Here is a 14332-nt window from a genome sequence, read left to right on the forward strand (position 1 = left end):
CAAATTTGATGAGCTCGATCCTAACGACATTTATAACAACTAATCCTACTGAAGCTAAGCTCAGTCGAGAGTTTTTGATCCAAAAAGCGGAACCTCTGTCAGAAAATGGGTATTTTCAGAAAACTTGACCTCTGCGACGATTCGGCAGGATTCAGTCGAAAACAACTGGATATTCATGCTCTAGAGCACGTGGGCATTAAGTTTAGACACCAAAATCAGCTTATTTGGACAGTTTTACAAAAAGCTCCAAACTTTGAGCTCAGAAAAACATAGAAAAAGTCGACAGATCTGACGATCAGAAGTGAGGGATAGTAACTATACCTCGATGTCTTCGATTAGCAACGAACGGTGAAGCAATCGGGCAAGAAACGACGAAAATCAACTTCTTCCTTTTTCCTCCTTGCACCCCTCGGCCGTGTGTGTGTTTGTGAATTTTTTTGTTTTTTTTTTTTCATTTTTCATACTATATATAGGAAATGGGAAATGCAGAAAAATGAGAATTTCGCGATTCCGATTTTTCCTACTGATTCCAACGTATTTTAGACACGATATTCTTCCCGCTGAATCTTCTAATTCTCCAAAGAAATATCAGTATGATTTTTGGTTTTCGAGGCTTGTTTTTAATGTTTACCGGCTTAAAAATGCACTTTATGCTTTTGACCTCGGATGCAGAAACTTCCTTCTGAAGAAAGATTCGGAACGTCGATTAGAGTGGGCGTGCGCGGATGAAATCTTTATTTGAAGCTCCGAATAGAAAAAGTCTTCATCGTCCGTCGATTTTAGGGTTTTTGAACTATCAGGGATTCCGTTTCGGCAAACTTCCGAGAATTGGAATTTGACGTTCGTACATTCCAGGGTTTCGCATCGAAATACTTGTTTACTGACGAATAAGAGAAATTCTAACATTTCTCTGAAGATTTTTGGAATTAGTTTCCATCGCGTCCTAAAGTGTAAATTAGCTATTTACTAGTGTCTTTGACCTAAGATTAGGCGAATGTTAGTCGTGCTATACTTTTATCGGTTTTGATACAATCCTTGAACTTTTCCTGAACCTTCTCCTTCATAAATTTATTTCATCCAATAAACTCTTGTTCAGGTTTCCCTTCACGATACATCGAACTTATTCGTTAATAAGGAATTTCACTAATTTATTCTAAGCTTAAAATCTTGGGTCTCACATTACTACCCTCCAAAAAGAAAGTTTCGACCTCGAAACTTACGGTTCAGTAGAAATTCCGGATACTGTTCTTCGATCTGTTCCTTAAGCTCCCATGTAGCATCGCATATGTCCTTGTTCCAAATGATTGTCACCAACACAATCTCTACTCCCCTCAACTGTTTTATCCTTGTGTCACCAATGCTAATTGGCGGCGTTTTCGAAAGACAGTTCATCTTTCAGCTCTATGTCGTCCGGCTCGACCACTCGTGTCGGTTCTGTATTGGAAATAATATTGGTTGGCACTCCGTGCAATCGCACAGCCTTATCCACTTGCTCATTTACTTTCGTTCGTCCGATATTCTGCTTAAAACTCGTACACCTCTGCCATTCCAGAGGGAATGTTCAACTTGTCCTTGTGATCTTCACTCATGTTTCAAAACTTAACTCGATCGCTCTATAACTCATAGACGAACAATTCCCTTGGAATCTACTAGTCCATTAATCATTACCTCTATCTTCGTAACTATCCTTATTCGCACCCTGAAATCAATCTTCTACTTAGTCATCATTCAAATTAAAACTCGACTTGAGTCTTGATACCTTGTGCATCGCTAGACCCAATCCCTTTTGAACATCCATTCATCAGCAACTTATAAGCTAATCATCATATCAATATCTTACAATCCATCATTGTCACCTCCCCTTTTTCGAGACTTCCCTTACTCAAACCATAAAACCAACCTTCACTAATTCACAACCCACTTTACAATTACCTAAAATCCTTAACACTTCCCCCAAATCCGAACTTATTCCCTAGAAGATCAAGTCATAACTTACTTCGGGAAACTTAACTAGTCATTTTATCATCCGATCCCTCAACATTCTGAGGTTTAACTACAATCGTTAATGCTAACACCACTAACTCTCCTATTCGAACATGATTTTCACCTCCCAAGGTCAATCTTAACCCTAAGATCCTCACTTAACTTAGTGAAATTCACTTGCTACCCTAGCATGCAACATCGAAATCCATAACAAAGCTCCATTCATTCTTAGACTCTAAGAAATTTGTCCACATATAACAACCTCAAGTATTCATCTTAATACTAACTCTTTATTTCCGTAACTAGATCGTCCTCCAATCAATCCGATACTTAGTCTCTCGATCAAAACCTGACAAACCTTGAGTCCTACGCACTTGAGACAAGAATTCATAGACTTAAAACCTAAACTTTCACCAAGTTTGGACCTCAAATGTCCTTTAATTCTTCAATACTTCTTAAATGAATATCCATTTCTTAAACTATAACTCCTCCCCAAAGGAAATCAATTACTTAACAAAAACTTTACTTCCCGACTCCACTAATCCTCGATCCAATCAAATTAATCTTACCAATCCATCTATCAAAGTCCATTGCCAGTTCTGATTCCGAATATCACCCCCTCAATATTAAGTTGATCAGGCCTAATACATCGAAGGTGAAGATTTAGAAAAACCCACTGGAACAGTCGATGAGTTCCTAACATCCAGTAGTCACAGAGATCTTGATATTAAATCCTCAATGATGCCGCTACGGAACTACACACTCTCGACACCATACATATACTATCCATACGGAATCTCCCTGAGATTCATCCTTCAGCTTCTAGCTTCTTTGTTAAACACATCGGTGCAAGACTACTTTTCTAGGCTTAACGTGTTATTCTAAACCTCATGTAACTTCTATAGTTTAAACACGAGCAACGGTCAAATAAAGTACTATTAGGCGTAATAACTATAAGGTCAAAGCTTAAACAATATAAGTAAAATAGGTACGTTGCATGTGCTACGAGAGTATTGGAGCGTATTGTACTAGAATGAGAAAGGATGGTTAGAAGGTTACCATCGTTCTTACGCTCTCCTCTGATTAACCCATTAGCACCTTCAATTCCTTCACAGTCCATGATATAAACTCTTCCTCCAGCAGCAGGGCGCTTTCCTTTCACAGCATTAATAGTTGGCTCCACCTTGTGTGCCCTACAATCGACGGCCACATGCCCTGGCTGGTTGCAATTGAAACATCGAGGCCCTTGGTTCAGACATGCATTAGCATAGTGTCCATTCTTTCCACACCTGAAACATGTCACCTCTGGGTGTGCTGATTGACTTCCTACCCCTGGAGTGGCAGTAGTCAAAGGCTTATAAGATCTTGGGGTAAAACTTCTCCCCTCTGGATGCTGATACGGCCTCCTCTGTTTGAATTTACCTCTTCCTTTATAGTTCTGAGGACCTGACCTTACTGGTCCTCCAGTTCCAGCACGATTCAACCTCTTGTTCTTCATTAACTCCACTTCTGTGGCTTTCTCAACCAAGGACTGGAAGCGCATGATTCCCAACGGTTTCACTGAGTCCTCAATGTCAGGCCTCAGCCCATTCACAAAGCGTTTGCACATGTAGGGTTCATCGACCCCATTGCGGAAGAATCGAAAGTGTTTGGCCAACGATTCCAGCTTAGCAGCATATTCCGGAATGGACATGCTACCCTGACGAAGAGTCAGAAACTGTGCCTCACGCTCGTCACGGGCACTATCTGGAAAATACTTCTCCAGAAAAGCAGCACGAAATGAAGCCCAGTTCACTTCCACATTATTTGCTTCCATCATTCCTCTGGTACCCCTCCACCAGTACTCAGCATCGCCCAGCAGCAGATAAGTTGCCAGGCCCACCTTAGCCCCTTCGGCGGTATGCAGTACCCCAAAAATCTTTTCAATCTCTTGGATCCATAGGTCCGCTCTGTCTGGGTCAGTCCCACCTGTGAACTTGGGCGGATCCTGTCGCCTGAAATCAGTCAGCCCCCTATTCTGGTCTAGGGCTACCTCCCTCTCACGCTTATGACGCTCACGTTCAGCCTTGTCAGCACGCCACTGAGCGTTCTCCGCAGTTTGATTTGTCATTGCCTGGGCCATAGCAGTCATTGCCCCAGCGAGTTGGTTCATGTTCACCATGTTCTGTTTAGTTAAACAAACAGTTAGTACTAATCATAAGATAGCATCTAACATAACTATACAATATGATTAAGCACTAACTTCAATCAATTCTAAGCGAAAAATCGCTCGGCAGACAATCAATTTTCACTCTTTGCAGAGTCACACAACCTAGCACAGAAGACCTATACCCCAAAGACTCCCGAAAGACTCGACAAGCTCTGATACCACAATGTAACACCCCGATTTCGGTGGCGTCACTTTAGTAACTCAAAATAAAATAAAGCGGAAAAAGCAGGTATTTTTTTTGTTTTGTTTAAATAAAAAGACTTGTCGAAATAAAGACTCAACCCAATCGCGATTAACAGCGATTAATATACAATACAAGCACAGCCCTCGCTGCAACTAAACATCGTCACGAGTGACCTCCAGTGACGGAAAGGTAGTGCCCGTGGGCAAATATGTACAAACTAAAACAAAGGTTAAGTATTCTGAGTACAGTCCTCCAACGAAAGTAAGTCGGCCCAAAACGGCCTCAAAAGACTTCCTACGTCCGACAAACTCCCTGTGATCCTCATGGAAGGGAATCACATGAAAAGCTAATAGTCGGGGACCTGCCCTGCCCCAAAATAAGGAATGACAATCAGAGCTATGACTCTAACAACCATCTCAAAGACTCTAACCACCCATAACCCACACTACTTTCATCGACCCTTCCTCGATCAGGCCTGAAGTCCGGGTCCTCGTCGAAAGCTTCAGTAATAGTCATTACGCTCCGGGTCTTTCCCGCACAACGAATCATCATGAACCGGCTGACGGACGCCTGGCAGCAGGCCGACCGCCCAAACACAAACATACACACAAAGCCAAGGCGCTAGGGTCAACTCACGGAATAAAATAGATAATACAAACAACATGTGATAAAGGGGGTATATATATATGTTGTATATATACGTATAAGTCATGTATTGCCTACCCTAAGGTTGATACATAGCATGTTTATCAACATAAAATCATCAAGATATATATAACGATGTTTATCAACAACAAATCACAATAACATTCACAAGTATGGTTAGGTGCATGGCGTGCCAGTGCAATGTCATGCTCAAAAGATGATCCGGATAAAATGTCACCATCTCGATGGATGGGACAAGCCAAGCACCTCGCTTCGCTAAAGCACCTCGCTTTTATGAAGCAGCACGCTCCTGTGAAGCAGCACGCTCTTGTGAAGCAGCTAGCTCCATTTGGGGCATCTAGCTCCGTTGAAGTCCGATCTGATATCGTCCTTCGGAAAGCAGCACACTTTCCAAGAAATGTATGCATGAATGCAATATGGTTAGCCAAACAACGAATCGTCCTCACCAAGGCACGCGTGTCTAGCTAGAGTACATTGTCTCTACAATACTCTAAGGTAAACAAAGAAGTGCTAATCGCATTTGGTAACTTTACTAGTCACTTGGGCTCACCGTCACGATGGCCAAACAAACTGCTCAACGAGCAAAAGAATGCATCTGGCATTCAGTGACTTTTCAAGTTACTTTGACTCACCAGCTCGATGGTCAAATGGACTGTTCAACGAACAAGGAGAATGCTGCTCGCACTCAGTGACTTTTCAATTTACTCAGGCTCATCAGCTCGATGGCCGAAAGGCTGCTCAATGAGCAAAGATGGTGCACTCGCACTTGGGGACTTTCCAATCATCCCAGGCTCATCCTTTGGATGGCTAGATAAACCACTAAAGGAACAAAAGGTGCTATCGCACTCAAAGTTTTCCTCACACTTAGATTGTCGACCCTTCCCGTTTTCCAAACCATTTTCACATCCTAAGTCTTTTCCAAGAGGTTATCATCATTATTTAAAAGTGTTCTATCTTTGATTAGTGTATTATGAATTTCATTTACAAATCAAGTTCTGATTTCGTTTGTTTCAAAACTCTATAAGTAAAAAGATCCCAATAAACCCAAGTAATTCCCCGGGAAGGTCTCGATTCCTAAAACAATAAAGGCTCGAACCTTGGTTCGACCTATCAAACATTCCCAAAACAAACCCGTCATTGCCATGACGAAGATAAGTGTAATCCACACTCCGAAAGTCGCATTAAATGCACGAATACAGTCATCACATTTTAATCTTAAACACAAATAAATCAAGCTCTATTGAGCGATGAAAGATTAATGCAGTGCTGCAAAACATAACCCTGTCATGTCCACTAGAAAGCGATAAGACAGAAACCAGTAAACGGCCGAAGCCTCTCAGAAAACGGAGACACACGTCTCATATAAGTTCACTCGGTCGAAGCCTCTAGAAAACATTTTTCAGAACAGTTCATGCAATATTTGTGCAGAATTTAACAAATGAGTCGAACAAGTCGACTCTAGGTCATTAACTAATAACGGTGAGTTGCCACTCACGATCACAATACATTCAAGTCGAATTTATCGACGCCTACACACAAAAATAGCTAGTAAGTAAGTTGCCCTAACCTCGAGTTGTTCCAGTCTCGCGGTGTAGGTCTCCCTCACAAGCTTGTTCAGTCAATCCCAAGGTTTCCACAATTGAACCTTTGAGCAAACAAAGCAATAATGAATCAACACAAGTCGATACAGTCGAAACAATCCTAACTAATGTTCGACTAAGCTCAAGAAGCTTCAGAGTACAACATTTAGGCACGAAAGGAAGGGCTTTCCCCGAATGGATGAGTTTTGACTCGATTCAGGTTTTGTACAAAAACACTTTATTCGCTAAAACGTGCATAACTTGAGCTACAGAACTCGGAATGACACGAAACCGGCGCCAAAATTTCCACAATTGAAAGAGCTACACAATGGCTCAGGTCATAGAGACTCAAAAATTATTTTTGGACACGGTACCCAAGCAAATAGGTTTCGGCCACTATAGAAAATAGGGTTTTCGAACTTTTTCTTCGATCTAAATCAATCCCTAGGTATTCTTAGGCGATATCTAGGCCAGGGAAACTCTCAGAAAAATTATCGGGTCGAAAATTGTCGCAGGGGTATTTTGGTCATTATTTTTAGCTCGGAAACTCAAAATCAGAATTTCGAAAAACAAATTTGATGAGCTCGATCCTAACGACATTTATAACAACTAATCCTACTGAAGCTAAGCTCAGTCGAGAGTTTTTGATCCAAAAAGCGGAACCTCTGTCAGAAAATGGGTATTTTCAGAAAACTTGACCTCTGCGACGATTCGGCAGGATTCAGTCGAAAACAACTGGATATTCATGCTCTAGAGCACGTGGGCATTAAGTTTAGACACCAAAATCAGCTTATTTGGACAGTTTTACAAAAAGCTCCAAACTTTGAGCTCAGAAAAACATAGAAAAAGTCGACAGATCTGACGATCAGAAGTGAGGGATAGTAACTATACCTCGATGTCTTCGATTAGCAACGAACGGTGAAGCAATCGGGCAAGAAACGACGAAAATCAACTTCTTCCTTTTTCCTCCTTGCACCCCTCGGCCGTGTGTGTGTTTGTGAATTTTTTTGTTTTTTTTTTTTTCATTTTTCATACTATATATAGGAAATGGGAAATGCAGAAAAATGAGAATTTCGCGATTCCGATTTTTCCTACTGATTCCAACGTATTTTAGACACGATATTCTTCCCGCTGAATCTTCTAATTCTCCAAAGAAATATCAGTATGATTTTTGGTTTTCGAGGCTTGTTTTTAATGTTTACCGGCTTAAAAATGCACTTTATGCTTTTGACCTCGGATGCAGAAACTTCCTTCTGAAGAAAGATTCGGAACGTCGATTAGAGTGGGCGTACGCGGATGAAATCTTTATTTGAAGCTCCGAATAGAAAAAGTCTTCATCGTCCGTCGATTTTAGGGTTTTTGAACTATCAGGGATTCCGTTTCGGCAAACTTCCGAGAATTGGAATTTGACGTTCGTACATTCCAGGGTTTCGCATCGAAATACTTGTTTACTGACGAATAAGAGAAATTCTAACATTTCTCTGAAGATTTTTGGAATTAGTTTCCATCGCGTCCTAAAGTGTAAATTAGCTATTTACTAGTGTCTTTGACCTAAGATTAGGCGAATGTTAGTCGTGCTATACTTTTATCGGTTTTGATACAATCCTTGAACTTTTCCTGAACCTTCTCCTTCATAAATTTATTTCATCCAATAAACTCTTGTTCAGGTTTCCCTTCACGATACATCGAACTTATTCGTTAATAAGGAATTTCACTAATTTATTCTAAGCTTAAAATCTTGGGTCTCACAGTCGGCCTGCTGCCAGATGTCGACGGTGGATTGGGTTTCGATGGTCTTTCCCTCGGGGGGGATCAGATATGAGTTGGTGGACCGTCATGCCCCACCGCTTGGGTGATCTATCTTGTGGGTCATCGGGCGACGTACCGGGGAAGGGTCATGGAGGACCGGACTGACGAGAGTGGACGTCTGACGAAAGGAGCTTTACGACGCATGGAGCTGAGCTTCAACTTGCCAACTTCAGTTCGCAGTGGACTTGGTACTGGGAGGGTAGGTTTAGGCAGGCGTCATATTTTGTGTAGAGCTCTGATTCGCTTTGCTATTGGGACAGGGTAGGTTCCCGACGCATGACTTTTGTGTGGTTCTCTTACTGAGGGATCACAGTGAGTCAGTCGGACCATAGGGGTCTTTGCTTAGGCCATTTTGAGGCCGACTTTCTCCTAGTGGTTTGTAATTATAATTTTCTCACTTACACTTCTGGGTCTGTATATATTTGCCTAAGGGCACACTACTTGGGAGTCACTGCGGGTTCGCGTGACGTGGAGTGCAGCTGAGGCTGTACATGTGTATATATTGTATATCAGTTAGTTTAGTTGTTGGGTTTTGTCTTTATTTCCTTTATCGCTTTTATTTAAAGGAATCAATCGGAAAAAAAATTACCTGTTTTCCGCGTAAAGTTTATTTTTGGTTACTAAAGTGACACCTGGAAATCGGGGTGTTACAGGACTAGAGTTTTGCTATCTTTTCTTTTTTATTTCTAAAAAGAGAATAGAAAATAAGAGATATAGACATTAGACATTTTGCATGATAAGGGTGATATTGGAAACCAGAAAGTATGGGAAACTGGGAAAGTGTTACATGCGTGTAACTTCAGCCATTGCAACAGATAAATGACATGTTACGGTCACACAGCTGTATCACTTTGAATTTTAATTTTTTTGCCAGTACACTCGGTTAGATAAGGGTTCCGATGGGTGCACTATCTTAGAACCGAACCCGACCAAATATACCTGAGACAATCCGAGTTTATCCACTCGATAATCCGCTGACCCGCCCACACCCACCCGTGAGCATGTTTTTCACATTCGGGTAAACCGGGTTCGGGCGGTCCGGGTTTCATGCTCAGCTCTAATGTTAACCACTACGCCAACATGTTATTTAATGTTTTGAAACATCTTTTATTATTTATATATTAACTTTATATTGTATTGGACTATTTTATAATTTTTTAATATACATCAAGTCAAACATTCAAATCAATAACTCAATGATCAAACCAGTGACCCATAGATCCAGTGCGTTGACCGAGTCGATCAATGAGCCGAGTTTAATAACACTGCACACACCATATCACTTATATCTATTAATTCTCTATTATTTAGTGGGTTGGAGGTGAAAAAAGGGTGAGGTGATATAATTACCATTATTCGAATCTAGGCCCAGTTTGGAAGAGCTTATTTGAGCTTATCTGACAGCATAAGCTCTTATGCCAGTGTTTGGGAGAGCTTATGAAAACAGCTTATGGTCTGCCATAAGCTATTTTCAGCTTATTTTCATAAGCTACTCAGGATAGCTTATGAAAAACGGCTTATGCTTAGACACAGCTTATTTTTAATTTATTTCAATAAATTTTTAAAAATAGCTTATGAATAAGCGCTTATGACCATAAGCGCTTAATTAAGCTGTTTATCCAAACGGGGCCCTAATATCTTATGCACCATGATTGATAGTAGTAGGGCCGGCAGAGCCTTCCCTTCAAAGCAACAAAAAACGAAAGTGGTTGCAAACCCCAAAATTCAAACGAACTTATACTTTTTGAAAGTGACAAAATCCAATGAAGTGTGGTGAAGAGTTAGTCACCAATTCCGGCAACACATTTTTTAAAAACATATCTTTATTTTGTTACATGGGAAAATAAAAACATACTCTAATATATTTTGTAATTGATTTATTTTTTTTTGAGTTTAATGGATATGCACTGACAGTGTAAAATAGTTTTACACAGACATCCAATTGAATTCCGTCAAATTAGAAAATATCTTATTCTTTTAATTAAAATTAAAGTCAAATGTAATTATCTCTCCTATGTGGCATGTTTTGATTGGATGACTGTGTAAAACTATTTTACACTGTCAGTGCATATCCATTAAACTCTTTTTTTTTTTTTTAGAAAGTAACACATTTCTCGTGATTAATGAAATGTGCTGCACGTTCAAAAATAAAATTTAAATGTGCTCAAGTTAAAGGGTTCCCAACACCTTAAATAAATCATTTCTTCTGCTCTTTCCGGATACTCCTCACTTTCTTTTTCCCACACAAGCAATAATGATGGTGATGATGACAACTACTTCCACAACTGCAACGTGCTTACTGATTGTGGCGCCTCTGGTTCTGCTTTGGACATGGAAGCTCCTGAACTGGGTGTGGTTGAGGCCAAAGAGACTGGAGAGGTTGTTGAGAGCGCAGGGCCTTCAAGGCAATCCGTACAAGCTTTTGGTTGGGGACAGTGCCGAGATGATCAAGATGATGAAGGAGAATGCTAAATCTCAACAACCCACGAGTTCTCTCTCAGATGATAAGGATGTCTCGCCACATGTCTTCATGTTTATACATCATATCATCAACAAATTTGGTACATTTAGATCTATTTCCCCTGCTCAGATTTGCAATTTTCTCTTCCAAAATTGACTATTCAGTAACTTAATTATTTTCAGATTTGCTAGTTTAAAATACAATTAACTGAGATTTTATTGATCTAAATCATACTTAGCCATTCTCTCGAGCAGTGGAGAAATTATAGGGATCATGAGTATCAGCTATAAACAATTTGCAGTCTGTGGCTAAGGAGAGAGGAGAGGCAGAAAGCTAAGAGATAAGAGTAAGATTCACACCTAAAAGTGAATGTGAGTTTTGGGATAAGATAAAAGGATCTCAAGTCATATAACAAGGGTCTGCATAACTCATTGGCCAAATTTGACCCAAAAAATATCTGGCCCAACAAACTTGGTCAATTTAGTTTTTGTATAATGGACTTGTGAAAATTTATTGTTTTATTATGTTTTTTTGAAATTTTTTTATTATGATTTGAATTAAAAGTGAAATTAGGCTTTTTGTTTAGTTACATAGATACACTAAGTTTGATTATAATTTGAAATAAAATAGGATTAAAATGATTTGACTTGTTGTATATGCTTGATTGGTAGGAGACATGTTTGAGAATTTGTTGAATTTTCACATTGAATTACAATAAATTTTCAGTGAAGTGGTCAGGGGGGAAGGTAGTTCATTTGGTGAGTTAAGAGAAATGAAATGAAGGGCCAGGGTTAACTGGCGAGTGAACCCTGGCGAAAGAACTAATTTACTAATTAACAATTTACATTTGCCTATAAAAAATAAAAATGAAAGTGAATTGCTCAACACATCAGTAGGTTTTGTGGAGCACAAATACATAGTATAATTTATTTAGGGTGATATAGCACAAGTTATGTTTTACTAGCTGTGGATAATATAGCACACATCATTTTGTAGGAAAGAATTCATTTTTTTGGGAAGGTCCTACCCCAAAAGTGATGATTACAAACCCTGAGCAAATCAAGGAAGTCTTTAACAACATCCATGACTTTGGGAAACCTAAGTTGAGCCCCATTTTCAAGCTATTGGGAACTGGACTTAATAGTTACGAGGGTGAGAAATGGAAGATGCATCGAAAGATTATCAACCCTGCTTTCCATTCAGAAAAATTGAAGGTAATATTTACAAATATATGGTGTTAATTAGGCAAGCACTCAAGAATCCTTTCATGTTTTACTTTATATATGGGTTATCAACTTATCATTACTCCTGTTATGAATCCATTACAATATTGCAGGTTATGTCATCGGAAATTTTCCAATGCTGTGATGAAATGATTAGCAAATGGGAGGAGTTAATGTCTAATTCAGATGGAAAATTTGAAATCGATGTTTGGCCTTTCCTTCAAATTATGACCAGTGATATTATTTCTAAAACAGCATTTGGGAGTAGTTATGAAGAAGGGAAAAAAATATTCCAACTCTTGAAAGAGCAAACCGGACTTATTATGAAATTACGAAACGTCTACATTCCAGGATGGCGGTAATATGATTGTTATAATTAGTTTTTATTCATTCATACCTGCCTTTTTTACCTATCAAATTTATACTGAATGTTACATGATCTATTTGCAGGTTACTACCAACTACTACACATCAAAGGATGAACAGAATTGATAGAGATATACAAGCATCCCTTAAGACTATCATTGACAATCGAGTGAGAGCAATGAAGGCTGGTGAGGTCCTAAACAACGATTTATTGGGCTTACTTTTGGAATCAAATAATCAAGAAATTCAAGAACATGGTGGAAACAGAAAAAAATATGGAATGACCAACCAAGAAGTAATTGAGGAATGCAATGCATTCTACCTAGCAGGGCACGAAACCTCATCAGTTCTAATGGTTTGGACAATGATATTGTTGAGTAGATATCCTGATTGGCAAGCACGTGCAAGGGAGGAAGTCTTGCAAGTTTTTGGCAACCAAAAGCCAAACAATGAAGGGTTGAGTCGCCTTAAAATCGTAAGATTAATTAGTTCACACGGATAATTTTACTTTGAAAATGCCAGTAACACTGATTTTCACAATCTATTTTCAACACTTTCTCTTTGATTGATTGAAATTCATGTGGGGTCCATTAAGAACTATGAGTCTCACTTTCAATTTAGTGTAAACTAGATGAATTTCAATGAATTAAAATAAGAGGACTAAAGTGAGTGTTGTGAGATAACATTCATCTTTAACTTTTGTAATTGTTATTTCAACAATTATTATTGTTATTACAACAATTATTGATAGACATACAAAAATCTCGGACATTCAATAAACATAACCCAACAAACATACGTGTTGGTGATAATTTTTAACCGATGCAAATCTTTGCGAAGGTTTAAAACACCACTAATATGTATGCTTAGCTTGTTGGATGTTGGATGCTGCAAGATTTTTGTATGTCTACATGACACTCTTGTTATTACAAGTCATTTTTGTGTTGACTACAAATTGAATGTGTTCTTTCTCATAGGTTACCATGGTCCTATATGAGGTTCTAAGGTTATACCCGCCAGTAATTTACTTCAATAGAGTCGCTCGCAAAGATGTGAAGCTTGGAAACTTTACCATACCAGCAGGAGTGAATGTTTCCCTACCAATACTCTTAATTCACCATGATCGCAATATCTGGGGGGATGATGCTACTGAGTTCAAACCAGAAAGATTTTCTGAAGGACTTGCAAAGGCAACCAAAGGACAAGTCTCATTTTTCCCATTTGGATGGGGTCCTAGAGTGTGCATTGGACAAAACTTTGCTCTCTTGGAAGCAAAGATAGTTATATCATTGATTTTACAACGTTTCTCATTTGAGCTTTCACCAACATATGCACATGCTCCGAGGACTACATTCTCTCTTAATCCAAAACATGGAGCTCATATCATCTTACACAAATTGTAGTGTGGTCCAAAATTGTCTCTATGCTTTCACCTAAAGGGCTAGCGCATGATTTAATCTGTAATATGTTTGAACTATGTAAACATTAGTTCTATAAGTTTATAAGAAGTGAAATATTTTAGAATCAAAAGTTGAGGCTCAAGGGTATGTTTGTTCTTAGAACCTTGTCCATGGTCTTTGAGACCTGTGATACCTAGTTGGCTGGCCTTCATCGGTCTAACTTTGTTGCTCTGCACTACAAATAGCTTCAGGACCAACCTTTGGCCCTTCATCATCACTAAGACAAATCCATAATTTCAATAGCACACATTTTTATATGCTTAAAATCTATGAGCTAGCTTCTAATTAGCTATTTTTTGACGGTCTAATTAGCTATTTAGCTATTGAATTAACTAAAAAAATGTAAATAACTGCATATATGTTTGATATTCTTTTTTCTTAATTTTTTTAA

At 39.0% G+C, this 14332-nt stretch overlaps 1 protein-coding gene across 1 annotated transcript; it reads left to right on the top strand.

The window, feature by feature from the left end:
- Positions 1-10620: 10620 nt before the first annotated feature.
- On the top strand, positions 10621-14011 carry LOC130742912 (11-oxo-beta-amyrin 30-oxidase-like). The gene is made up of 5 exons (XM_057595016.1): positions 10621-10992; positions 11889-12106; positions 12229-12473; positions 12566-12956; positions 13459-14011. Exons 1-5 carry the CDS (start codon positions 10686-10688, stop codon positions 13882-13884), a joined length of 1587 nt encoding a protein of 528 aa, XP_057450999.1. The 5' UTR covers positions 10621-10685; the 3' UTR covers positions 13885-14011.
- Positions 14012-14332: the final 321 nt, after the last annotated feature.

The sequence above is a fragment of the Lotus japonicus genome, chromosome 3, assembly GCF_012489685.1.
Source record: "Lotus japonicus ecotype B-129 chromosome 3, LjGifu_v1.2".
Lineage (NCBI taxonomy): Eukaryota > Viridiplantae > Streptophyta > Magnoliopsida > Fabales > Fabaceae > Lotus > Lotus japonicus.

What these genes read in the sequence shown, in the direction of transcription:
- LOC130742912 (XM_057595016.1), top strand. Translation starts at nt 10,686, where the DNA reads ATGATGGTGATGATGACAACTACTTCCACAACTGCAACGTGCTTACTG. An exon ending in TCCATTCAGAAAAATTGAAG is followed by an intron (nt 12,107 to 12,228) that starts GTAATATTTACA and finishes ACAATATTGCAG; the next exon opens with GTTATGTCATCGGAAATTTT. An exon ending in GTCTACATTCCAGGATGGCG is followed by an intron (nt 12,474 to 12,565) that starts GTAATATGATTG and finishes ATCTATTTGCAG; the next exon opens with GTTACTACCAACTACTACAC.